Source organism: Globicephala melas, chromosome 16, assembly GCF_963455315.2.
Source record: "Globicephala melas chromosome 16, mGloMel1.2, whole genome shotgun sequence".
Classification (NCBI taxonomy): domain Eukaryota; kingdom Metazoa; phylum Chordata; class Mammalia; order Artiodactyla; family Delphinidae; genus Globicephala; species Globicephala melas.
In genome coordinates this window covers 82,523,800-82,550,946 of record NC_083329.1, presented here as the reverse complement: position 1 = coordinate 82,550,946, position 27,147 = coordinate 82,523,800, and the positions used below count along the sequence as shown (strand labels likewise).

The 27,147-nt window shown below is 47.0% G+C and overlaps 1 protein-coding gene across 4 annotated transcripts; it reads right to left on the bottom strand.

Annotated features, from left to right (window-relative positions):
* Positions 1–901: 901 nt before the first annotated feature.
* Positions 902–27,049, bottom strand: TAF5L (TATA-box binding protein associated factor 5 like). 4 transcript variants are annotated; one of them, XM_070043873.1, is made up of 6 exons: positions 20,293–20,886; positions 19,087–19,200; positions 17,585–17,729; positions 14,688–14,792; positions 7,035–7,759; positions 902–2,830 (listed from the first exon to the last, which is right to left on the bottom strand). In XM_070043873.1, the coding sequence occupies exons 2-6, from the start codon at positions 19,153–19,155 to the stop codon at positions 2,033–2,035; spliced, it is 1,842 nt and encodes a 613-aa protein (XP_069899974.1). In that variant the 5' UTR covers positions 19,156–19,200; positions 20,293–20,886; the 3' UTR covers positions 902–2,032. The 4 variants fall into 4 exon arrangements, with proteins under 4 accessions (XP_069899974.1, XP_030695438.1, XP_030695440.1 ...); XM_030839578.2 differs by lacking the exons at positions 19,087–19,200; positions 20,293–20,886 and adding an exon at positions 26,921–27,049; XM_030839580.2 differs by lacking the exons at positions 19,087–19,200; positions 20,293–20,886 and adding an exon at positions 25,433–26,501.
* Positions 27,050–27,147: the final 98 nt, after the last annotated feature.

The window sequence follows — 27,147 nt, the reverse complement described above, 5'->3', positions numbered from 1 at the left end:
AGCCTGAACTGAAATCACAAAGTGTGTATGTGATTGGTAGTGTGATGGCCGACCAACCTAGTGCACTTCTGTGTTTAATCAGAGAAATTCTGCATTAAAACACAAAAATGAAGCCTAAAATCGGTGGTCCTTTCACTTCTGAGAAAGATTCAGCCCAATTTAGGCGTTTCATTGTTTCCAGCAATACACCACAAAATCCAACTTCAGAGCTCACTTATTACGGATGAGAACGTGCTTGAATTCTAGGCTCTACCAGCAGACCACGTGAAAGGTGATGCTGCCTGGGTATGCCACCAAACATTCTTTCTTACAGTATCTCAAATATATGGATTTTTATGAATAAGAAACATTTCCTGTTAATTAGGATCTTAGGCTCAAGTAAAAAAATTTTTTTGCCTAGAATTCTAGTCTTCCCATTTAATTTCGTGATACATCTTGGTGTCCTTGCCAGAAAATTGTTTTAAAGTACATTTAAAAAATTCTTGCATCATTTAAATCTTTGAATGAGTCCTTTATCTGGAATGGTTCAATAAATGGTCTGAGTTAATTAAATGACACCGTCCTTATGCCCCTTAGAGATTTTACAATGGGGTCTTTAAAGAAAACTGAAGTAGGATCTCACCAAAAAACTCTAGAGAGAAAAATGTATGTTGTCTCTGGCGAGCCACTGGCAAGTTTGGATATATAAAAAGTATTGTATGCTATCAATAATCCACGTGAATGCAAAGAGGAATGATTTGAAGCAAGCTGGATAGAATACAAGAGACAGGAGAGCAGCTCCCCGGGGAGTCCGGGCTACGTAACTGGCTGCCACCTTGCAGAAAGCTGAGCTGTGTCCCCAGAACAGCCCACACCCCCGCCTGTCCTCAGTTTAAAAGAGATGCCAACGCTTTTTGTTTTTTGAAACTAAATACATTTTAATAGAAAACAAAATACAAAATAACTCTTTTCAGAAAACAGAAATATTTAATCCTTTTTCCACAAATTAGAATTTGCTTTATCCTCAGAGCGTAGTTTTCGACGTGTGTGTTCGTACTTAAGATTTGTTTCACAGACTGTTCATTAAACTGCTATTGCAAAGCAGGAGGTGGGAGGGATGATCTCAGGGGGAAAAGACGCTGGAAGAGCCACACCTCAGAATCATTCGGAAATTCAACATTTTCTAATTCTATCTTTTGACTTCTCACTTCCAATTATTTTCATTTCTTTACCACAATCTGTCCTTTCAGGGGAGAGAACTGTTAATAGAAGTGCAGCCACGAAAAGAATCTATCCCACCATCACTGCAAGAGCCCAAGACTTTCTCAATCAAATCCACCCACCCACTTCTAGAAACATGTCAGCTGGAGTGATCAATCTGTCACCCAGAAATTTTCCCTTTCGCCCAATACACTGTACGACCAAATTCTCTGAATTCCCTGAACCTCAAAATTCCAAGTATCACAGCCAGTGCCAGGAGTAAAACCTGAAAGATGAGAGCAGAGAAGGCCCCTCCGCCAGTGCTAGGTTTCCTCTTCGCATTAATAATAATAATTATAATAATAATAAAAAATCCTGGTTCTCTGCAATCACGAAAAAGGAAAGACATTTGCCAGGATGACCCCGCCCCCTTTCCTCGTTCCCGCCCCCGAATTCTACCCAGATAGAGTCCCTTCCACCCAGTGACCCTGCAGCACTGCTCCTGGGGAGGGTGCCCAGCAAACCTCCTCTGGCCAAGTGCAGCCCCGGCGAGGTGAGGGCATCTTGGCTCCAGAGACAGGAAGGGGCCGGCAGGGGGACACCGCGGGATCTCCGTGATTCTTGATCTCACGTTCGTTCCCCGTCACCGCCCTTCCTCCCCCCGTCCCTCCACACTTGGGGGCTGAGCAAAGGGTGGCCGGCTCGGGATGTCCGCGGGATGAGGGGGCGCGAGGGGGGATGCGTGGGGACGCGGGGAGTCCTTCACAGTCAGTCAGTGATTTCATACGTCTGTCCTAAGACTTGTCGTCTGGAGCCCTTCGCACGCCCCAGTCCGTTACATCAAAGATAAAAATCAATGTTCCTGATTTTCTTGTGTGATTCCGGTCACCAGCAGGAGGTTGCAGGCCATGAACTGCACGCTCAGCACGTTGCTCATCTGGCCGGTGTAGACGCCCACGAGCTCGCTGGACGAGCCGTCAGCGGGTGCGCTGCAGTGCGCGCTCCTGATGTCCCAGATGCGCACCGAGTTGTCCATGGACGCCGACGCGATCAGGCTGCTGTCCGGGCTGAAGGTGAGGCTGGTGATGTTGTCCGTGTGGCCCCGAAGCTCTTTGTAGAGGGTCCCGGACGCCAAGTCCCACAGCTTCAGCCGCTGGTCCTCGCCCGCCGATGCCAAGTACTTACCGTTGGGGGAAAAGGCCAGAGAGAGCACGGGGCCGCGGTGGCCCGTGAAGAGCCTCACCGAGTTCCCCTGCTGGGTGCTCCACAGCCGGACCGTCTTGTCGGTCGAGCCCGTGGCTAAGTAGTTGGAATTGGGGTGGAACTTGACGCAGTCCACGTCTGCCAGGTGCCCGGCGTAGATGCGTAGCGGGTGCGTCCGATCAAACGACCACAGCCTGGCCGTGCGGTCGTGGGACCCACTGGCGAAGTACAGGCTGTGCGGGCTGATGTCCAGGTCCCACACGGGGTAGGCGTGGCCCTGGTACAGCACGGTGTTGGTGAAGCTGCCGAGGTCCCAGTACCTGATGGACATGTCCTCAGAGCAGGAGAGCAGCCCTGAGCTGTCCGCAAGGAACCTGGTGCTGTACACTGGCCCGCAGTGTCCCCGCAGGACCTTCATCTCCGTGCCTGCGTTATCGTCCTCGTCGTCCTGCGGGGACGCACGCATGCATGCACGCGCGCACACACACACACACACACACAAAGAGAAGAGCGTTTAGTGGTCTGTCATGGAAAACAAACGTCTAGAAACAGACCTGCTTGGGAAACAGCATATACTCAGTGAACGACCCTGCTCTTTACGGTGACTCCAGGAGAAGAACTCGTAATTGCATAACTGAATAAAAAGTCTCCTACCACTTACAAATTGCCTTCCTTAAATTCACCTCGCAGCTAAGACTACAGCAAGGCTACTAGTGCAGAGCGATGACTGTGGACCTTACTCTTAGGTTGAGGAGAACCGATTTCAAGAGCCGATCGCTCGGAAAGACGTACTTTTGAACTTATGTTCTTAGATGCTCTTCTACTGGCATGTCTTCGCCCGTCAGTCTCAGCTGCTTTGCAGGCCATGCTGCCCCCTGTCTCCAGTCCGTTTAGAAAAATCTCCACATGCCTGTTACCGCCACGCCTGGGGCCAGTGATGGAGGCAGGCGCGGTTTCAAGATTTTTATACAGAACCGCTGCGGGAGTTCATCCAAAACTAAAACCTGGACATACCGCAGAAATAACAGTAGGCCAGGGGTGCAGCCATCAGCAAGTTATGCTCACACCCTGTGACCAGGCATGAACGGCTGGTGTCCAAAGGAAAGAAGAGTTTTGAAACCGTGACTCTCTGGAGGGTCTCAAATAGTTTCCCAAAGTAACAAATGAGGCGTGGAGTCAGAATTGCTCTAAATAAAGCCAAGTGACTCATGTGAGTCTTGGAGATGAATCCCTAGGTGTGGCGACAGAAAGGACGGCTCGTGGTGGGGGGCCCTCTCCTCATCCTCTTCCCCACAAGCACTCTCTGTGTTCAAACCCACTCTCCGTTCATTCTCTCGCCTACAAGCTCCTTAAAACTGCAGCTGTCCTCACCCTGGAATTCATAAAGCCAAGTGACCTCACTGGAAGAGCAGGAGGTAGGATGAAGCTTCATGAACCGCTTGCCTCGTGAGCCTCTGGACAGAAAAAGGGCATCCTTTTAATCTGAAAACTATTAAATTCAAAATGGAATGAATGCCTCCAACGTTTATGTATTGGAGAAAAGTTAAGAGAAAATAAACACTGATGTCCATGAAGATTCAAAATGGCTCTTCCAGATACTCAACATTAAAAGCACTTAAGCGTTTGAGAGCTTAAGGTTCTACTGAGCGTTACCAAGAATATTAGTAATTTTCCTTTCCAAAGAGATTACAACAACACTTTAAAGTTACTGCTCTGCACCGGAGAGTTTGTGTCAGAGCTGCGGGGGCAAGAAACGACCCTGGGTGAGTTACACAGAGGGCCTCTGAAAGCTAGCGGCCAACAAGGGCACACGGTAGTCTCCGAGGCTTAAGAGGTCTTCATTTGGACCAGGCAGTCATGGAAGTGGGTCTCCCCTCTGTGTGCTCACAGGCAGAGAGCAGGACACACCGGAGTCAAGCTGGACTCCCCAGGGGCCCAGCCATTGTCCTGAGCCTGTGGAAAAGTGCCTGGTTGACTCTACAAACCAAGAAATGGGGAAGCCAGCATGGGCCTGCTGGCTATCCCTATCAGCTCCCTGCCAGGACCGCAGCTTAAAATAGTCCGGCCACATTTTTTTCTGTGGCTCAACCCATCCCCATTAGGGCCTCAGCACAGTCAAGCTGAAACCCTGAACAGGCAGTGGGTCACACGTGCCTGGCCTCACGGAGCCTCCCATGCTAACAGAACAGCACCGCAAATGCCCTGCCACTGTCTAAACCCTCACAGTAAATTCCACCCCAGATGCATCCCAAATAGGAATTTCTAATTTGTAAAGTACTTTCATGTAATAATAAACTATATTATGTACATGATGAGACATGCTTAAACCAGAAATTTTCAAAGAATAAGAAATATAACATCTTCAAATACTATAGTCTGCTGACCCTGCTTTAGGCCATGGAGTCCCTCCGTCTGCTTCTGTGCTAGGACGTTCCAAGTGGCCCAGCTCACAGTGTGGTCATTCCTAGATCAGGGTACTTTGGGGTCTGAAAGTCAGCCCGGGGCTGTTCTCCAATTAGCTACCGATGGAGCTGAAAGAAATTAAATATGGCTGGGCTTGGGAGTGGGTGAGACTTGGAAGCAAGTGAGACACTGCTATGTGTGTGAGAGATGACAGCAGCCTGACCTAGGAGAGAAAAGGTGGCTGCTGGCTAGTGTGAATGGACGTGTGCTCTACGTGTAAATACACAACGGATTTCTAAGGCTTAGGACAAAAAGGGAGACTATAACAGACTTCGTTTATATTTAAAAAATACTGCTTATGTGTAGAAATGACAATATTTTGGCCATATTGGATTGAAAATACATTACTAAAATTAATTTTGACTACTTCTTTTTACTTTTGTAATGTGACTACTAGGACGATTTAAGTTACATATATGGCTCACATTATATTCCTATTGGCCAGATCTAAATGACAGTTTTATACACAAGTTACAGAACTGAGTATTATTGACAACACTGACTTGATTTTTCAAACCTAAAGACGACCAGATTGGGGGCAGAATGACCAGACGTTAAATGAACTGAACACAGGTGCTGCACTGCTGGGCTGAGGGCGGGGAGGCTGGTGGTGATGAGGGTGGTCCTGTCCTGTCCACATAACTGGAAAGAAGGGCAAGTCCTCCACTGGGGACCTGTGGTTTTGCCATGCTGTGCAAATATTAAAAACACACAGCTGCCAATCGACAAGCTATCTCCATCCGGTGTGCAGCAAAGTGGGGGAGGGAGGGCAGGCCCGCTCCCCATTCCCAGGCTGCTGGCACCGGGTGACGGGAGCACTGCGGGCCCAGCGAACACATTTCCGAGGCTAATCTAGCTTCTCTTCACGTGGAGACAACAGAAGCTGGAGGGCAGGGCTGTAAATCCAGGTGCATTTGGGATAATCTTATGCTTACACAGGAGCTTTTGGTTACTGTTTTGGTTTTTTTAAAAAAATGAGATATAATTCACATGTTACAAAATGCAGCGGTAGCCACGGTGTAATCTTAAAAACTTTTATTTTAGGCTAACGTTCTTTCCATCTTTGCATCTATCTTTCTACCTTTGCTCTCTTCCTTTGTATTATTTTTTAATGCCTAGAAAAATCCCCAAACTCAGTATCATCAAAGCTAATAAGGTCGGTAGGAATAGTTTTTTTAAGTAAAAAACAGAGTAAACGAGGGCAGTATCCCTCACTGTACGTGAAGAACCACCAAGACACTAGAGCTGTGTCTCCAAGGAAGCTAAACTCGCGCACTGAAACACATTCTGGAGGGCACTACAGAATTCTAGAAATCGAAGTTGGTGCATCGGAATTTAGACTCTTTTCTCATCCTAACAAACTCCTCTAATTATACTGTCTTAACTGCAAGAAGCAAAGACTCAAAGGCCATACTAACTGGAAGGTGACTAAGAAAACAGGAATAGGTAGAAAAGGGGCTTAATTTGTACACCAATATTCTTGCTACCCTCATCAGTAACGGGAAATTAACTCGAGTGATTTTTTTTTTTTACTCATTAACTTTTCAACCTGGTGCAAAGGTTTTCCATCCCAAGTAACTTGAGGCCGAGCCACCTGAATTTCAGTGGTGATACGACAGCGCTATCCTACCCACAACTTCCGTGGCGCCACTCTCAGGGAAGGTGAACTCTGTGCAGTTCAATTTCTATCTCCCTTTGCCCATGCTCTTTTTGAGGCAATGACTCTCGGTGACCTGAAACTCAGGCCACTGTGCCTGCCCTTTTCAACTACCACCCGCAAACAGAGCGAACCAGCTCATCACACCGACTGCTGGACGAAATGGCGGCACCCTGGGTGAAGCCAGAAGACTTGCACTGCCCTCGAAAGGCCGAGAGCAGCCAGGGTGGGCGAGGGTGGAGAGAAACCAGTGTCCTCATCTACTGCTCATGGCACTGGGAGGCGGCAGTATCACACTTGAAGACGCAGACCCTCTGACCCAGTGATCCTACGTCTAATTGCTTATTGTCTCCGCCAAGGCTGGGCATTAGCAGGGAGTCACTGGCTACAGGTTACGAGGCATGAGTCTGGCGTTAGCTATACGATGCGGGAAATAAGGAAGTGCGTTTGCCGTAAGATCTGTCACGTTTGGTACAAATATTCCAAGCTGATTAGTAAGGCAGACGCAGGGAAGAAAGACCGACATTCCTACCTCCTTCTCCAAGATATCACAAGCCAAGTGGATGCGGGACACGTCTACTTGATGCGGTTCGGATTTTAACTTCTTGGAGCGCAGACTCCACAGTTTTATACAGGAGTTGTCAAAGCCAGCGGCGAGCAGCTTGCTGTCCGGGGAGACCTCCGCCGTGTTCAGCAGCTGCTCCGTGTTGTAGAAGGCGTAGAAGCAGATGGTGGTGAGAGAGGGGGGGCCGTCCTTGACACGCTTAATGCTCTCCTGCAGGACCTCCAGCGCGGCCTCGTTCTGCAGGATGGGCGCGGGCACGTCGGCAGGCTCCAGGCCGCCGCCCTCGCCCCGGGAGGGGCCGCCGCTGGCGTAGAGCTGGTAGTCCGTCCTCTTGGCGGGCTGCACATCCAGGTGGATGTGCCAGGTGAGGACTCTGCACAGCGCGGTGTTATTGTCACTCTGGAGGTAGCGGAGAAGGTAGTTGTAGCTGTCTTCCTGCAGGCGGACCACGTACTTGTTGTCCAGGAAGGCCCGCAGCCGGAAGTTAGACAGGATGTCCTGGATGGTCTGGGTGGTCTGCAGCTGCTCGATGACGTCCTTCTGGCTGGCATTCTGCAGAAACATTCCATGGAAGCGGCTGTAAAAGCTTTCCACTGTGCTCTTGGGACTGCTCTGGACCAGGTTGAGGTGGAGGTAGACAAAGAGGGGGTAGAGGAGAGGCATCACTTCATGGCTGTGCTGGGATTCAGAATCTGTAATGAAAGAGAAGCAGGGCCTTTACCGTCAGCAGAGTCTCCTGGGGAGCCCGCCGTCACATGGCCTCTTCTGGCCGGGACCCTACTTTCTGAGGCTATGGATTGAAGTATAAGCCCAACACAGAATTCTGCACACTCAAAGTCCAAGCCGGGACTGAGGAAGGAAGAGCACGGACCCTGAAGGCCAGCAAACACCGCCCGAAGTCAGCCGTAAACCCAGAATTCGACGGCCAGAGGTTAAGCGATGTGCCTGTTCTCACATGCATTCAGTAGCTCGTACCAGGTCTTCAAGGGTTAGTATTTTCCCCAGCACATTAGTGTTGCTCCAACTGGGACCTGAGACCTTGGAGAGACCTTAGATGCATTCTCGGGAGACTGAGTTCTTCACAGAAACCTTAACTTGATAATTTAAAAAACAATGAACACAGGTAAATTCAGAATTATCTGGATGGCCTTTAGCAAGTAAGTATTAACATACAGTTTTAGTGCTGTACTTTGTTCTGTGATTCCTCTTGGCCCCATCACCTGCAGTAACATCAAGTTCTTAGTTTAGTGGGTTCATTAACATGTCTAGCCCCCCTGACTGCCATGTCTCAACGGCAACATGACATCGTTCATCTGTAATTGTCCCACATCTGTCAGTGTACTCATTTTGATTTTGCTGGTTAAAAAGTACAACTTCTCTTTTGCAGTGATAATTTACAAGTGGAACACTTTCATGTCATTAAGACTAAATCATTTACTAACCTGAGACTTTAACACCATGAAAGTACATGACAAAGAATGTTCAAAGAAGTGTACAGCTTTGTCACAGGCTAATGAGAAAAGCACAGAAGTGTGTGTGACACTTAAGTGAGGGAGGGCAGAGAGAGCTGTGACGGAGCGAAGGTTCCACAGCCATCTGGACGGAGGCAAGTGGCCAGCGAGCAGGGCCATCGCAGGCACCAGCACCTCAGGGAAGCTGGGTGACACCAGCCCTAGGCCCGTTAGAGTAGCAAGTTATGACTGGCAAAATCCATCTGTTACTTTCACTTGTTGTCAATTTGAAGTTTATTTTTGTGGTTTTGCTTGTACTTTATATGTAAATGAGTTTAGCTTTTATACAAAATAAAGCATAAAGGTTTCATGTGTAATGTCTGTACATACCTAAGTAATTAATATAAAAATGCTTTACGTCAGCTCTTAGCACTTCCGCTAGCATTTTCTTTCTTTCTTCTTTTTTTCCTGAAAAGGAATCCACACCTGGCTCAAGATTCAGGAACACGGCATTAGGGAATCTTATCTCCCTAACTGGAAGGGAGATGATTCCTGCACGCTCTCTCTGCTTGATGCTCTGTTTCACCTCATCACAGGTGAATTAACTGCAGAGTAGGTGCATTTGAGGATCAACATGCCCCCACTCAAATGCATTCTTAGAAGATGAACTTCAATCGCACTGATCCCGCTGAACTGAAGTCAGGGCTCCTGCCTCTGTACCAACAGGCACAGTGAGCTCTGGTGCTGGCTGTGGTGAGTGACCCTGAATGCCGAGGGGAAACTGGACTGTGCTCCACAGGGAGCCGAGGACAGTGTGTCTGGGACACAGGAGGTCACTTAGGGCATCTCTTAGTACCACCATCCCTGAGGTTAAGGTGAGTGGAAATATGCAACAATCCAATCCAGGCAGGACAAGTAGTGGCCCAGGCCCTTCAGGCACGAAGGTTTGCATCATCCCACCAGGTAAAGAACCAGGACCAGCTGAGGCACTAACTGAAGGCAAAGGGAATACAGAATAGGCGGCAGAGGAAGGTGAAGACCAGCTATGACCACGTGACCAGTGACAGAACCCAGGACTGGACCTGTCATGAGTATTCCTCCTTATTTTGTTATGAACGTGTTTGTGTGTGTGTGTATACCTATACATAAGCAAATATCTTTGTTTTCTTTCCTTTCTTATCCCCTTACCATGGAACATAAGTTATAGTGACTTTGTATCATTGTATTTTTTCTTCTTGTTTTGGCCGTGCCGTGTAGCATGTGGAATTTTAGTTCCCTGACCAGTGATCAAACCCTGGCCCCCTGCAGTGGAAACGTGGAATCCTAACCACTGGACCACCAGGGAATTCCCTATATCATAGTGTTTAAGTATTGTTAACTTTACGTCACGGTATTTAAGTTATGGGATCTCAAGGAGAAGGGTAAACATCACCTGTGGACTTTGCTTCCTCTTCTGAGGAAGGCATTAGGGCATTCTTGGTTGTACTTGGGATAGCTGTACCATGTAAAGTAGAAGTATGACCTTGTTAATCACCTTTACTTGCAGGTTAATTATGGTTTAAGGACATGGGTAAGGGTGCCATCACAAGTCCATAGGTGGTGGACTTGTGATGGTTAATTTTATGTGTCAACTTGGCTGGGCCACAGTGCCCAGAAACCTGTTCACACATTATTCTAGATATTTCTGTGAAGGCATTTTTTAAGATGAGATGAACATTTAAGTCAGTAGACTAAGTACACTGGATTACCCTCCACATGTGGGTGGGCCTCGTCTAATCAGCTGAAGGCCTTAGGAGAACAAAGACTGACCTCCCTGGGCGGGGAGAAGGAATCGGCCAGCAGGCGGCCTGTGGACATGAACTGCAGCTCTCCTGAGTCCCAGCCTGCAGGCCTGCCCCACAGATTTTGGACTCGTCAGTCTCCACAATCACGTGAGCCAATTCCTTAAGATAAATCTCTCTATACATATTCATTTTGTTGGTTCTGTTTCTCTGGAGAACCCTAATACAGATTTCAATATTTCCTTACATACTGTAATTCTTTAGAAGACCTCTGGAATATTTCTTTCCCCAAATACTAATTAAAACAAACAAAAAGATTCAACCCTTACCAATTAGACGTCCAATATATTCTATTGGGACGAAGGGCTGTTTTCAACTCCTTACAATCTTAGTTTCAGGCTTATTTTCGAAAATGAGAGGCATTTTAATTTACTAAGTCCAGGATTAAAAAAAACTAGCCATCTAGAAATAGGGATGCAGTACTTTAAAACTTACTGAAATTCACTGTTGTTTCAGCCCATAGTTTCAAAGCTGCTTAACTGTTCCTTCTTGTCTGAAGAGAACAGTATATTAGGTATAAAGCTCCAATCAACATATTCTATATGTGGAACAAGGTGAGACTAACATTAAGTCTTAACTCAATTTGAATCTCGTTCCCTTGAAATCGTAACATACACCTTATATTTTACTGAAAGGACACTAAGTTAAACGAACACTGAGCTTGTTGGTCCTCACTCCCCGGCCCTTCTCCACAGGGCTGGGCCCACCGACTGCACACCGTCCTCAGCTCTGAAACAGCACCAGCTGGCCTGCACCTTCGTGTCCCTGCCTGGGGGCTCCTCCTCTTCCCTTGTTCCTCGAAGGCTCACCTCACTCTGCGGAACTACCACTGCATGTGTGCCTCCCACGAGCCAGGCACTTACACCCACATTGTGTCTAGGAGTCACAGCTGTCCCCAGATTCAGATCCAGAGTGACTGACCCCATAGGCTATGCTCTTCCCACTACATGTCCTGTAGGAAAGGCCCTGGAGCAACAGGCAAGCTCACGGCAGCTCTCAGCCCCACAGCTTCTGGAGGAGAAACACTGGAGGGAGCTCAGCCTTAGAACCTCTTACCTTTCTCTGTTATCTCCTTCGAGAGTTACCATCTCCTAGAATTTACTTTGTATCTCCCCGGGGCTGATGCTGAGTACTGTATCACAGTCTGTATCTTCTGTGTTACGTAGCAGGATGCTATCATCGTAACAACGTAAAAAATAAAACCTGACTTATTTCTGTTCAGTATACCCCACCCCCACCAAAGAGCCTGAGGCATCCTCAGCTCTTCTCCTTTCTTTACTCCTTAGCCCTGGAGATCCTACCTTGACAATGTAACTGTGAACTGAAGACCCCACTTTCAGCATCCACAGCCCTGTCTCACTCCTCAGGGACCACAGTGGACTCAGGCTGGCCTCCCATCGCCCCTCCCACAAACACTTTCGTCCACTGCTTCCACACCCACATTCACGCCCAGGCTTGTCTCCATCACACAGGATGAGGGTCACACTTCTACCCCTGTGGTCAGATCTTGCCTCCATTTTGTCTGTCTGTATCTCCAATCTGAAAGCCCATTTTCTTTTTTCTCTTAAAAAAAATTTTTTTTTTATTGGAGTATAGTTGACTTACCATGTTGTGTTAGTTTCTGCTGTACAGCAAAGTGAGTCAGCTGCACACATACACCTATCCACTCTTTTAGATTCTTTTCCCATATAGGTCATTACAGACTACTGAGTAGAGTTCCCTGTGCTGTACAGTAGGTCCTTATTAGTTACCTATTTTGCATATAGTAGTGTGTGTATGTCAATCCCAATCTCCCAATTTATCCCTCCCTGAAAGCCCATTTTCAACAAAGCCGGCTCCTTCGCTGTTCCTGAAAAAATCATCACCGTCTCTGCCCCTTTGCTCATGCCTTCGCACGTAGGCCGGATCCTCCCACTCTGGCACAGATGCCCAGCGTGCAAGTGCTAACGTCGACCCTACCCTCCTCAGGAAGGCTGCCTCTGACCACCCCACGCCAGCCCCTCCCTTCACTCCAAATGCAGCTTCCACGAATACCCAGCAACTGGCTCCGTCTTGGCCTATGAAAACACTCCCCCAGTCACATCTCATGCAAAACTGTGACTTCTAGCCCTCTTATGTTAGGGTTAACTTTCAGTTCAGATTAATGACTACATGTTGTATTTCATCTTGGTGCTCAGGAAATAACTCTTCATTTGACTTGGTTGACTGCTCTTCAGAGCCCTGAAGGTGGAGAAAAATGTTCCAGGAAAAGCACATATACTCACCCCCTCAAAATAACCTGTGACCAAGGATTAAAAAATTAAATTACAGGGCTTCCCTGGTGGCGCAGTGGTTGAGAGTCCACCTGCCGATGCAGGGGACACGGGTTCGTGCCCCGGTCCTGGAGGATCCCACATGCCGCCGAGCGGCTGGGCCCGTGAGCCATGGCCGCTGAGCCTGCGCGTCCGGAGCCTGTGCTCCGCAACGGGAGAGGCCACAACAGTAAGAGGCCCGCACAGTGCAAAAAAAAAAAAAAGAATTAAATCACAGACAAGGTAACAGACAGCAGCCGTCTCAGTTTTGAAACAAGATGAGAAATTGCGTAGGAAAAGGCTGATGGAGACTATTACAGTGACAGATTCGGAGCTTCCGCGTTGCCTGGCTCCCTCATCAGAGGGCGGGCCCCCATCAATACACTCTCCTGCAATACCTAGCCCAGGACAGTCAGCCTCACGTAAGTACAGGATGACTGAGGGAAAGAGAAGGGCTGGAAGACGCCAGGCACTTCTTTCTAAACCAGCTTCCTCACCACTAGGTTGATGAGAGAGGTCTCTCAGGGAGAAATCATAACCGTATTTAAAAAACCGAGTAAAATAACTTTCTAAAAACTGATTTTAAAAAATTTAAAAACTGCTCAAAGCCTCAAAAACCAATGCCAATAATGAAAAATAACTTGATTATCTCCAAGTTCTTGCTTACCTCTGAATGAAATCCTTCTTATAAATCCAATTTTTCTTTTTTTATCTTTAGTGGACATGGAAAGCAGCTGATCACTGTTCTGAGACATTTAACATTTATATGATGTGAGGATCTTAATGGAGTTTCTTTCTTTCCAGTTTAAACATAATAGACTCTTTTTATTAGACCCTTAGTCTTCGCAATTTTTTTATCTTTGTAACAATTCAACAGAATGAATTCAACAGTCAACAACTGTGAGACTGATAAGATGACCTTCTTCAGGGTTTTATTTTGTAATCTTTATTTCCTGTAACATTTTGGTCATTTTGCCCGACTACGGAATACCAGAAATGTGGATTCTTTCCTTTAAAATACTAACCATTATAAGGGTGAAGTAAAATTAGGACAACTCTAAGTGTGCAAAATTAGGTCTATTATTTTGGTTTATATATTGATCACTTACTATGCCTCTTTACCATTAAAAATTATTAACCTGAGGGTTGTTCAAATAAGGAAAAAAAAATAAAACAACTTCAAAGTATTTTAGCTATAATTTTCTACTAACCAATACATGCTAATTACTCTCCATCCTTTGAGGACAGAGAAAGTTTTGTATTTCTTGTACCTCAAGGTGTTTTGTATAAAGTACTCAACAAAAGACTTTGATTAATAACCAGAATCAACATGGTCTCGCTTAGTGTAATCATCTTTTCAACATTAAAATTATAATCAGTCATCTTAGGACTAGACGAAATCACTTGGTTTTGCCTCTGAATAGCCTTCTTCACTTTACATATGAGGAACTAAAGGCCCCAGAAAGGCTACACGACTACATTTTTTAGAGTGATTAATTTAAAAAGTCATAGAGTGAATTAGAAAAACTCATTAGAACTCATATCTACTGATTCAGTGTGTCTGTGGTTATCACAGCACCCACGAACTGGACTAAATTACAACTTCTAATTTTTTGGTGTTGCTGATTCATGAGGATTACTGTCTTGCATTTTTGGAAATAAGGGGAAAAAACCATTTTGAGATGTACTGTATCACTGGTAGTGATATCAACGTCCATTTCACACCTGCTGCATTTAAGGAGGTTTCCCTACATGGCTGACTGAGCTTCTACTTATTCAACACAAGTCACAGTCACTGTGTTGAAGGCCATGGACAAAACAGTGAGTAACACACCCAGAGCCCTGCCCTTGCACACTTTAATCTCCTGATTTGACTCTCTTGGGAGTTCCAATAGACCATAAGTGTGAATGCAAGGCCTGCGTTCAACCACCTTTGAATCCCTGGTACCTAACACCAGAGCTGGAACACAGATGGTTCTGAGGGAAATTCGCAGCGCCCTTTTTTAACAAGAGAAGGGGGTCGTGTGGAGTACTTACCGGTGAGGAAATTCCGCAGCCGTCCGAACTGCACTTCATATTGCTGGGGCTCTGCCTGGCAAGGGGCCGCAGACACTATGTTGGCACAACCAGATTCTGATTGGACTAAGGAGGAAAAGATACATAAGATGGGGACGGCAAAGACAATCGCCAGCCCAAAACGTGGCAGGATGGATGGAAGGAGGTGCAGCTGTAGCATCTGACATCTCAGCCCGTTTTCAAAGTACGTTGGGGCTTCTGGTTAAATATGACCGACATGCCTACCCCACCCGCTCCTGACACCCAGTGACGTGACAGCAGAGGAACGAAAGGTATAAAGCACAGGGTACGCGAGCTGGACGAGAGAGGAGAGGCACACAGGCTCACGAGAGACTCCTCTGGACGCATCTGACCCCAGGACCTGACACTGTACCATCGTGTGCCTTGGGATGGGTCCATCTTCAACCCCCGTGCTGGGCATTCAGTGGGCCCTTTCAATCTGGAAATTCACGTCTTCCAGTTCTGAGAAATTTTCTTGAATCATTTTGTTGCTTTCTCTCCTGTGTTCTCTTTCTGGGACGCCTACAATTTCGAGGTAGGTCTCCTGAACTGACCCTTTAATGTCTCCCAGATTTTCCATTTTTTGTCTTTCTGCTCTACTTTCTGGGAGGCTTCCTCAACTTTCAACCCTTCGAATGATTTTTCAGTTTCCCTGTCATGTATTTATCTCAATGTTTTCTTCTCTTAAAATAGCAGTCTGTTCTTGTTTCAAGGCTATCAATGATGGTAGTTTTGAAGGTTTTTTTTCTCTCTGCTGTTTGCTTCCTTCAAGTTGCTTCTCACTGTTTCCTTAAATTTTTCATATGAAGCAGATCAGTTTCTTCCAGGATCTGACAGTCCCTAGTTATCTGAAAGTGAGGCACCACAGAGCTGATGGGAACTCTGGGCGTGCGCTTATCACCCAAGAGGACCTGGATGGGCAATTCCCTGCTGGCGATGTCTTTAGGTCCATTCTGTTGGGCAGGACAGATTCACCAGGGGCGAGGCTTTTAATCACCTTCCTGGACAGCAGGTGCCTGGATGGCAGTGTTCTCGGCAGCGAGAGGAGGAAGGAGGCTGGAGTCTCAATACTCAGGATGTAAACATGCACTTCATCGCCATTCTGTGAGTTCATGCTTTCTAACAAGAAAAGCAAAATTCTCCTACCCTTTCTGCTGGGGGTGGGGTGGGGGACCTCACAACTGGGGAGAGGCGGCGGGGGACTGACAAGCCATCTTCAACAACAATCCGGATGAACACCAACGTGCGTGGGACGCACGTGGGAAAGAGGAAGCAGGAATGTAATTAATGCAGCAGGGCCAAGGAGACACGACAGAGAGCATCGAGAGGCGGGGAGACAGATGGGAAGAGAGTCAGCGCCCCTCCAGGAACTCGGACACACGCTGGAAGGCTGCGGGCCCTCCTGCTGCCCCGCCGTGAGGGAACCAGTCTCGAGTCCTACAGTCACAAGCCCTCACAGGCATCCTCCCCTTGCCATTCCGATGACCACCCTTTAGCTCAGGCTGTCCTGACCTCTCACTGGATCACGCTGCGGCCTTCTGACTAGATCCCCTGGCGCCAATCCGGGCCTTCCCCCGTCAACACAGCCACCACGGCCATCCTCCTAGGACCCACATCTGATAACCTGGACACCCGCCCCCAGCTTTGCCCCCCGATAAGCTCCTAATGGTTCTCTGGAAACTCAGCTCATGCCTTCTATGATTTACTGACCCCTGACTATATGCTGGGAACATGAGACCTTCTGGGAAGCCCTTGTGACCTGCTGGCCAACCTGAGAGCACCACCTTCTTTGCTCGTATGGAGGCTGAGCAGCCCTCACGGGACCATGGCACGCCGCCCGCGTGCGCTCATCCGCCTGCCTCAGCTGACTGTAGCAGAGCTCCTCGGGAGCCAGGGTCGAGTCTTAGCTCTCTCGAGAACTTCTCAGCACCTGGCCACCAGCAGGCCTTCACGACCATCTGCTGAACGCAGATGTAAGTATTCCGATTACTCAATCAACAGAAAAACCTAGGACAAAATCTTACAATAATCACACTTTAGAAGCTTCCCGCTTTTCCTGGTGGTTTTCCAGGAACACTGACTCTCCTAATACGCCATCGTATCGAAAAGAAGACAACTGAGAACACAAATTTAACAGTGCTTTGCCCTACTGTCTATCAGCAACAGCACAGGCTCCAATGAACACAGGCCAGCGGGAGCTTATCAAAGGCCGTGACGGCGAGTTTAGAAGGAATTACTCTGGTCCTGTACACTGGCCATCCTACTAGAAACATTAAGGCTTTCATGAATCGATTCCGAGTTCATCGCCTGGCCCTGTCCTTGTCAGGGGAACCCAGCAGAGTCTGAAGGCGAGGGAGAGTGAGTGGGTCTGACACTGAAGGGAAGGAGGCTTCCCCTGAGGAGCCGGGCTGAGCTGGAGAAGGCACTGCCACCTTAAGCTCCCCACACCCGGCCATTTAAAGACGCTCATAACCATCCTGACAGCACGGCAGGAAAAATTTCTCCAAAGTTTTTCTAAAAAAGAATCCAAATCCAATTTCAAAACAAAGAGCAGAAGCAAAAAGAAATGTTAAAAGTCTCAGGAACACGTGTATGATGCCAACATTTCCACCCACTGATCCCAAAGGACTCATCCAACTGGAGAACGTGCCTTCCACGGGTGAGGCCCAAGCGACAGGGGAGGGGACACGTGCAAGAGGGGGACAGAGACCCTGGCCCTAGCTCACGGAAGGAGAAAGTCGCACACGACATCAGGTACAGCTCAAAGCCCCCGGGATCCTGCAGGAGGACGTGTTGGGCGGGGGGTTTTCAGAGGCACTTGGGCTGGACGCTGCCTCCGGGACGGGGGTGGGTGGTACCTGCGAGGCTGGTGGCCATCTCCTCGGCGCTCTGTGACAGCCGCAGGCCTTGCTTCAGTGGGCCGTCCGCGTCCCCGTACTGCCGGCGTTTGAGGTAGCAGGACACGGCCATCTGAATCTGCTCGGTGCGCACCCGTTTCATGACCTGAGGGGGAACCATAGGGACAGCCTGACGTCACGCGTGGGTAGAGGCCACGTGGCCAGTCTCCTGGCTGACTTGAGAGCCTTAAGACCAACCTCACCCTCTCTTCCACTTTATGTATTGTCCCGATGAAAACACGGCCAACTTCAATGATGGAAAACAGGAATAGCCTAGATAATAAAGCCCCACGGGACTTCCCTGGCGGGCCAGTGTTAACACTCCGCGCTTCCACTGTAGGGGACATGGGGTCGATTCCTGGTTGGGGAACTAAGATCTCACATGCCTACGTGTTGCAAGGTGCGCCCCCCCCCCGCCCCGCCGAAAAAAAAAAGCTCCACAGATCCTCTGCAAACTCCATTTAGGACCATGATTTCAATCCACTCCGAGGAATTCCAGGGCCCTGTGTTCCCGGCCGCCCCTCGCTCAGGGAGAGGGGTTCAGGGAGCAGGGAGCAGGGAGCCAGCCAGAAAGCAGGCAGGAGGCAGCACGAAATCAGAGCCCTGAGACATTCAGAAACCGGGTAAAGAGGTGTTAGAAAGTGAGAAGTTAATAATGGGGAAAGGGAGAGCTATGTTTTCTCTTAGCAGTCAGGAAAAGGCTGCTGGCGCTGAGTCAAGGATTTGAGCAGTGTGTTTTCATGTCAATCATACTGTTTACCTCTTTCACACTTTATTTGTAACGCCAGGTACAGAAAAGCATCAACATTGTAAGAGGGTATGTATATGTGTTAGAAAATCTCATGAATTCTTATACGGAAGGAAATGCACTCAACAGGGGTAAATAACTTCTGATAATTCAAGCTAAGCTGGCGGTTCCCCCTCCAAAAGGACTATTTTCCTTGACTGCTAAATTTATTATCAAGAATGACAGGAACCCCTGATACTGCCATGGGCCTCAAACACTCCTCTGCCTGGAGTAAAGAATACTGCAGTCCAGATGACCAGTGACAGCTGAATGAATTTTCTAGGTTCACTTCTGTGATGTAAAAAATATTTTCTTCTTCAGGATCAGAATATCGTGTCCATTTTGGAATGCATGCAACCTTATCCATACACATGTGATGGTCCCCACCAGGGTAACTTTCTCTAAATCAAGGACTTCTAATTTTTTTGTGTGTGGAAGATGTGTTTTTGATAGTTTATTTGGATGTGTTTAAATTTTCAGTTTCAATTACATGCACTGGCTTTCTCCTTTGTGATCTCCTCCATTTGTTTTTAAGATTTAAAATTCCCCCCATTCCAAAAACCTGTTATTTATTTTTTCTTTAAATATTAAAAAAAGTTTATCTCTATCTAATTTTTATCCATTACAATTTCTTTCAGTGTACAATATGTGGTGAATAACCAAACAACTATTTTACCCAGATACTGCAGCAAACAAGTTGTTCCAGAATCATCTGCAAATAAATAATCCTTCCAAACTGATTCATGGTAACTCTTTTAAAACACAATCTGAAGATCGACTTTTCAATTGCCTAAAAGTCACACAACAGAGCAAACAGTGAAGGCTGGAGACATGCACACACAAAAACACATATATTTATATACAAATATAAAATGTTAAGAAATCATAAATATATTATTTTAAACCAGGTGTAAAGAATGATTATATTATCTATGCATTTCATTTCTGGATTACCAGAGACAGTATCAAATATTTGTTAGAAAGGAGGGGCACTGGGTCTGAAATGATTGAGATTCAGTGATACAGTGAAACAGTAACAAATTTCCTCATACTGAACCACCTTTCACTATGGAATTTGCCTCACTTGGTTATGGTGTGTTAGTCTTTCACTGTATGACAACTCAGATTTTTTTTTTTTAATTTTTGGCTGCGTTGGGTCTTCACTGCTGCGCGCGGGCTTTCTCTAGTTGCGGCAAGCGGGGGCTACTCTTCGTTGTGGCAGGCGGGCTTTTCATTGTGGTGGCTTCTCTTGTTGAGGAGCACGGGCTCTAGGCGTGCGGGCTTCAATAGTTGTGGCACGTGGGCTCAGTAGTTGTGGCTCGCAGGCTCTAGAGTGCAGGCTCAGTAGTTGTGGCACGTGGGCTTAGTTGCTCTGCAGCATGTGGGATCTTCCCGGACCAGAGCTTGAACCCATGTCCCCTGCACTGGCAGGTGGATTCTTAGCCACTGCACCACCAGAGAAGTCCCCAGATTATTTTTTAATTAAGATTTTTTTTCTATTGTTCATACAAGAATTCTGAGACTTTGAGAGTGGGGATCACTGCTCTAAGTATTCATCTGTCCATTGATGGAGACAGATAATTGTTTCTTTGTGGTTACTAATAAGCATTCCTGTACCAGTTTGACTATTTCAGTGATTCTGTATGGTTTTCTAACCTGGTTACACATAAGAGTCTCCTGCGAGTGTGTGTATAAATAATTTCAGCCTTGGAGATTCTGATTCAATGTAATATTTAGAGAAAAAAAATTTAAGTGCACACAGAGACTGTGAGAGTACTATCCTTTGCCAGTTTGGACCCAAGTCAGAAGCAGTCAATCCACCAGGCTCCCACCCCCGGCCCCGCCACCACACGACCCTACGCCGCTTGCTAAAGATACTTACAATCTAACTTCAAGAGTTCTTAGTCTCCAAGCTCTTCCAAAGCAGCCTGATGCCTTGTATTTTGGCTGGGACTAAAACTTTTCCAGACTTCCTACTGCCCATCTCTTGTTGCCATGGGAGTGCATGCTTGTATCAATGTGCGTCCCTTAGTGTTTCAGGTAAGATGGGAGTAAGAGGTCATCTCTCTAACAGGGGAAAAAAAAATGTGCACAGGAAAAGACATGGGAAAACTGACACTTGCAATGCCAAGTGTCCCCAAGGTGGGACAACGTATATGCATGTCTGAAGAGGAGGGGAAAAGAGAGAGCGAACAGAAAGCGGTGAGAATGAACAATAGTAAAAAACGGGCCGTATTGGGGATTACTAGAAACTAGCTGGTAAATACTGATGCCAATGAATTTGCCCAAATTAGCTGTCTGGAACAGCAGTTTCTGGCTCCAAACCACCATGTAGGACAAGGACCTTCCCTGAGGGTGGGCTGTGAGCCGGCTGCAGGGCCAAGAGTCTGGGCGGGAGGAACGCGGGCATCAGTCTCTTGTACAGCCACGCTCAACTGAAATACCAGGGACGTTATCCAACTGACTGCCCTGGACTTGATTCCAGGACACACATATTTCAAGTGAAGCAAATAATAAATGAAATGGGAAAAAACCCCACAAACCTTCTTAAAAACAGACCTGTCTCTTGAGAGACTCAGACATGAGACTAACACTGCAATTCCAAGTTACCTGTTTATCTTTTCCCGTAATTATAAAATCTTTTAAATTTAAATTGAGTTTCAATCTAATTACATCTTTGTTAAAAATTTCAGGGTTTCCCTTAATTTTCAATTGACAGAAAATATTTTAACTTTAAAGTTAAAAATGGATGATCACATACCTTTCTTTTCATGTCACATTATTAGGATTTCTGGAAATTAACATGAGGATTCCGACACAATATGTATCTATGTCTCATGCATTAATAGTTGCCTACTGTTACCAAAGTTGCTACAGAAAATCAGGACATGATCACCTTCCTGCCTTAAAGTAACAACTGTGCAGGAAGAGCCACTCTCTTAATACTCTTTGCTACAGCCTAACCCCACCCACTTATGTTCAAACGTGTGTGGTTGGTGGAGGGTTGCTCGGAGAGACACCCCCAGCCCAGCACTTCACGGGCTAAGCACTACGCAATTCCATGAGATGCCAATAGAGTACTATATGAACAGTGTGTCTCCCCCTGCCCCTCAGATATAAGGTGTCAGCTTTGAGGATGAATGAGTTCAAAACAAATCCAGGCAAACTCACCACCACTATCCTGAAATCAGTTCCCCAACTGAGTATACGGACAGTAGCTAGGTGTTTCTGTTGTTGTTGTTTTTTAAAGTAAGTGTATTTTTTTCCAATTATAAATTTATGCTTAAAAACAGATAAAAATTATTTTGTATTTTTTCTTAACTGAGAGGTCATGTAAAGTGCCTAGTAGGTGCTCATATATCAGTTCTCTTCTCTTTCCTTGCAGTATTCTAAGTGCTTATAAAATCCATCAAAAGGTCACTCTTAGTAGCACCTACAAACCTAATAAGCTTTTGCATTAATCATTGTGATAAAATGCTTGTGAAAATAAAAATCGCAGCTGAAAAATAAATGAGCTCGGTTTCAGTCATACATGATATAATTTTTAAATTAGGTTGGCCTTTCATATTCAGGCTTTGCTCAGACACAGACGTAACATGAATACACTTGAACTAAAACCTGTGCTCTTTCCCATGGAGTCCTAAGAAGTAAATGGCACACGAACAAGGCTCACAGCTGCGGGCTCAGGATGCAATGTAGAATCTGGGGGTTTAATTTGGGTAGGAGGGTTGGGGGTGGAGCAGAAATCATACAGCCAGGCAGACAGATGCCCCTAGAACTTGACTAACATCAGCTGGGACCTCCATAAAGTCCCAGAAGTCTTTCCTTGTCAACTACTTCCTTTCCCTGCAGCTTCCTACCTGCAGCCACCCCCAAATCTGCTCCAGTCTCCTTACTCAGCCAGCCGACCCTGCTTCCTATGTCAGCGGGCTATTTACTAAGACTTGAGATTCCTCAACTCTTGTCAAATCTGTCACTTTTCCCCACTATCTTACATGGCTTCTAGGCTGCTGAACACACCGCCTCCCCTGCAGGCAGGTCTCTGGCTCCCCTCTTCCACCCTTCACATTCCCTACTGACACAAGACTCGTCCTGTCTCTAGTCAGATCACCTTCCTGAGCTCAAGTCTACAAGACTTCTCTACCTGGACGCTGCAAACATCTGAAATTCGATGTGCTCAAATTCTCTTCCTTCCATACGTCTTCCTTTTCCTAGTTTTCCCAGCCAGCTTAATGGTGCCACCATCCACCAACAGAGAAAACCACAACCAAAACCAACCAATCAAATGAAAACTGTCATCTTAAGACGCTTTTCTCTATCTCCCTCCCCCTCACTTCTAAATGGCCATCAACTCTTCATTCTAAACAGGACTCTCTTGGAGCCATTGTGCTACCATATCCTCACTGCTGCGATCTGACAGCACAAATCACTTCTCACCTGGACTATTCCAATGTCCTCCTACTACTCTAGGCCAACCTCAAACACCCTTTTGAATGCAACCAGACAAAAAGACTGACTATGCTACTGCCATGCTTAAAATCACCCTCTGCACCCCATGCAGACTGCCCACTCCTGCCATCACTGTTCTCTAGTTCCCCCCCAGATGGAGAGTTCCCTAGAACAGGGCTTTTATCTTTGAAATTCACATTAAAAGTAAAGTGAGTGTCATCTAGCTTCTGCTTGGAATTCTTGACGGTTTACTTTAGGCACATGATTTCTCTGGATTTTTATGAACCAAGAAAGCCACAAATATTTGATGCTTACTTCAAATTTATAGAACGGCTACCTACATTTACCGTGTCTTACGTCATGAAGAATACCTTTCACGTGGGCTCCATTTACAAGCACTGTAGACAGAAGAAACAGGATGCTGTGCTCTCAGAATAAGGGGGATATGGTTTCCTATGTTTATCATTCTCCCTGAAATGGAATTCAAATGCAGCAAGTGAGGTTTTGGAGATGCTTTAATGACACCGAATCCTTTATGTGTGTGTGTCTCACAGAGCAGCCGGATCACTTTTTATTCTAGAGTAGTACTGCCCATAGGACTTCCTGCAATGAAGGAAATGTTCTAGGTCTGCACTGTTCAGTGTGGTAGCCACCAGCCACAAAGGGCTATCTAGCAATTAAAATGTGGCTAACGCAGCTGAAGAATTGAATTTTTAATTTTCATTAAGTAAAATGTAAGCAACCACACATGGCTCGTGCTTTCTGTATTGGACAACACAGTTCCAGAGCATGGCATTACTTTGTGAAACTAAAGCAGCAGTGCCTTGACTTAAAAATGGCAATGCACAAAGTCTTGCAAAACACTTCTGATTCCTAAATTGCCAAATCTCCAAAAATTAGTATTTTGTTAGTAAAAATGGAGCTAACTTTTTATTACTATCAAACACTCTAAGGTTACTAAGATACATATACATTTACATACATCTTACCAGAAAGATATCTTCTTTGACTGCTAAACAAAGATTTATGAATGGGAGTTTTCTATAGTGTTTTCTAAAACTTGCCAGTACACAACATTCTTGAAACCTTCTTGAAGTTAAAAAATGAGACGGGGAAAGGAATTTGTTTCAGTAGACAAACAGAGCAGCAGTTACTTTCTGTAAAATGTTCACATAAAAGGCGAGCTCGAACCTAAGACAACTTTACCCCTGCAATGAGAAAATTAAAAAAGAAAAATTTTTGGCTAACTTAAACTAGAAAAAAACCCTTTAGGACTGCAGATCAATTAGTCAAATGTCTGCTTATAATCTTTAATTTATTAACTTCCATGTATTTTAAAATATAGAAGGCAACACATTAATTCATGAAACAATTTTACGCCAACTATTCACTTACATCTTCAACACCAGCGTCTCTGTAGTCACTGAAGCCACTCTGAATCATCAAATTCCATTTTCCAGAACACACCATCTTCGCTCCTACCAAATCATCTATGATACAGCACTTGATGCTCTCGCTGGAAATCTCAACGCAAGCCATCAATACCGATTCAGGTGGCAGAACTTTTCAAATTTATCACTTACTGTTGATACATTGGTGGTATAAATATCCCGAACTAGCAATGACTGAGATTGTTTCAGTCCAATATGTATTTCCCAAACAGCATCTTGTTGTTGGAAAGAGTAATTACAGTGCCTGTAACAGGAGAGACTTAAACATGTGGTACCACCCTCTTTTCAGAGGGATACTCTGGGGGGAATCCTGCCTAGTAGTCAGGCATATACAGTACATCCTTGAAGATGCTTTTTAAGAGAGAAGGTGGCCTGGAATGATCTGGTTTCCTCATGCCTTCTCAGAGTGCTCTTTAGGCTTCCAGATTTGGATTCAAATGCCTGCCTCTGCGAAGCAGTCATTTTCCTTTTGGAGTCACAGGCAGACACAAAGCTGCCAGGACAAGTGGCTGGGCCTTCCCTACTTTTAATCCCACACCACTACAGGCACAATCTTTCCAAACAGCTAATCTGACGCCATCTGTGCTCAGCTTAAAAACTTTCTCCTTCCTTCACCAGTGTGGAGGATAAAAAAAAATCATCTCCACTGTGTCACCCTGAGGTTACTCTTATCTGCCTCTGTTTACAAAACAGGTGGGTACCACAAGGCCTTCTCACCTTAGGGGCTTTGGTCAAAATGGCACTCCTAGCTGGTTTAGCTAACTCCCACTCATGCTTCACAGTCTAGCCTGGCCACTTCTTCCTCCCCAAAGCTTCCTTGAGCCTGATTCCTTCCACCCACCAAACCCAGGAACAAACCTCTATCACAGGAATCACCATACTATTTGTTTCCTACACCACCACTACTAATACCTGGCACTTACTGAGTGTACATCACAGGTAAGATACTATTTTAAGTGCTTTACGTAGACTATCTCGTTTACGCCTCCCGAGAACCCTGTAAGCTAGGGAGCATTCTTCAGATAAGAAAGCTGAGGCTCAAAGAAGTCAGACAGGTGCCCAAGGGTCCATGGTGCCAGGAGGGGAGCTTGGGCCACCTGGCTGCATGGTCTGAGCTCTTACCTTTTACAGTGTCTTGCTGCTCAAAGGCTTCTCTCGGGAAACACAACAGTGAAAGCTTACCAAATGCTCGTTGAGAGAGTGATCACAACAGTTACTACCTGAGAAGCTGTCTGTCTGTCACATGGAGAGGCTAGAAACGGTTTCTAGCACTGTCCACTGGGTAATGCTGGTTTAACAGAGCGCCCCCGGGGCTCCCTTCCAGCTAAAACGAATCATCAAATAAACAAAACAAACAAACAACAGCCCTTTCTCCAGAGATGTCCTTCATAGGTATTATGAAGGACATCTGTTTGCGAAAGTAAAACCAAAAAACCAGTGACTGAATAGTTAAGAGGAGCCTTTACCTAGTTCCACAGTGATAGAACCAAACAAATCTCACACATTCAGAGGGAGAAGCAACAAAACTATTCCAAAACACACAAATCTGCTTTACTGCTGATGACAAAACACAAACAAAAAAATGGTCAAGGCAAGCCCATTTTTTGGTTTGCCAATTTAACACTGATTTTTAAGGCAGGAATGATTTATAATTGACAAAAATCAAAATGACATTTAACGCAAAAACTTTAGGCCTAAGAGGAACCTAAAAAGTATTATCTGTCAAAAAAAGAAATTGTAATAGCTGATAACTAGTATTTACAGAACACTTCCCACTTGTCAGGCATTTTCACATTCATTAATCCTTTTTTGGGTATCCTGTAAAAGGTCCAGTTTATCAGTCATTACCCCATTTTACTGAAGAGGAAACGAAGGCTCCGAGAGGTTACAGATAGTAGTTACATGGTTTCGACCTGAGGCCGATGTAGTCACCAAGCCCCCTCCGCTACATGAAGCTTCTCCGAGTGTAAAGCTATGGCTCCAAACTACTCTTCCTACTCCCACCCTCAAGCAGAGCTGGGACCCAGACCGGGGCGGCCACCGTGTCCGCCCTACCCCGCAGCGCTAGGTCACCTAATAGTAGACGGCCCCTGCCCGCGCGCCCCTCCCAGCGCAGCCCCGATTCCTGCCAGCCGGGTCTCCCTTCCTAGACCTCCACCTGCAAGGTCAGAGATCAGCGCTTCCAGCCTGCCGCCGCGGGGCACGAGCCCAGGGCGCTCTCACCGCTGTCGGGAGGGCAGCACTTCCGCTGAGCCTCCTAGGACACCCGGTCCCTCACCCTCGGCTCCCCCGCCCACGTCGCGCCCGGGCGCTCAGGGCCTCGGGGCTCCGCGGCGCGCACCCCGTACGCGGCTGTCAGGGGCGCGGCCGCCTTGCGGGCGCCCTTGCAGGTGGGCATCGCCGCGCTCGCCCGCGTCCTCCCCGCCACCCTGCGCCAAGTTTCATCCCGACTTCGGCCCACAGACACTTCCCTCTCCCGTAGATGAAGAAGAGGCCGGGCCCGCGCTCCGGGCCTCCAGGCGGTGCCGCCCGCTCGCCCCGCCCCCACCGCCCAGGCCGCGCTGCCGCCTGCGCTGCAGCCCGCGCCCTCGGCCCGCCGCCCGCACTCACTGAACATCCCAGGCGGCTCCCGCTCCCCCCGCCGCCGCCGGGGTCGCCCCGCGTCCGCCTCCGTCGTCTCCGCGGCAGGCTCGCGCTCCGCGGCCGGCTCAGCCGGGCCCCCGCGCCCAGTGCCCCGCCGCCCCCGCGGCGGCTCTGGGCTGCAGCCCCATGACTGATTGACGCGGAGCCGCCGCGGGCTGGGCCGGGCCGCTCGGGCCTCGACGCGCGACCGTCTC

What these genes read in the sequence shown, in the direction of transcription:
- TAF5L (XM_070043873.1), bottom strand. Translation starts at nt 19,155, where the DNA reads ATGAATCAGTTTGGAAGGATTATTTATTTGCAGATGATTCTGGAACAA. An exon ending in GCTGCGGAATTTCCTCACCG is followed by an intron (nt 7,760 to 14,687) that starts GTAAGTACTCCA and finishes CTTTCATTACAG; the next exon opens with ATTCTGAATCCCAGCACAGC. An exon ending in GTGATATCTTGGAGAAGGAG is followed by an intron (nt 2,831 to 7,034) that starts GTAGGAATGTCG and finishes GCGTCCCCGCAG; the next exon opens with GACGACGAGGACGATAACGC.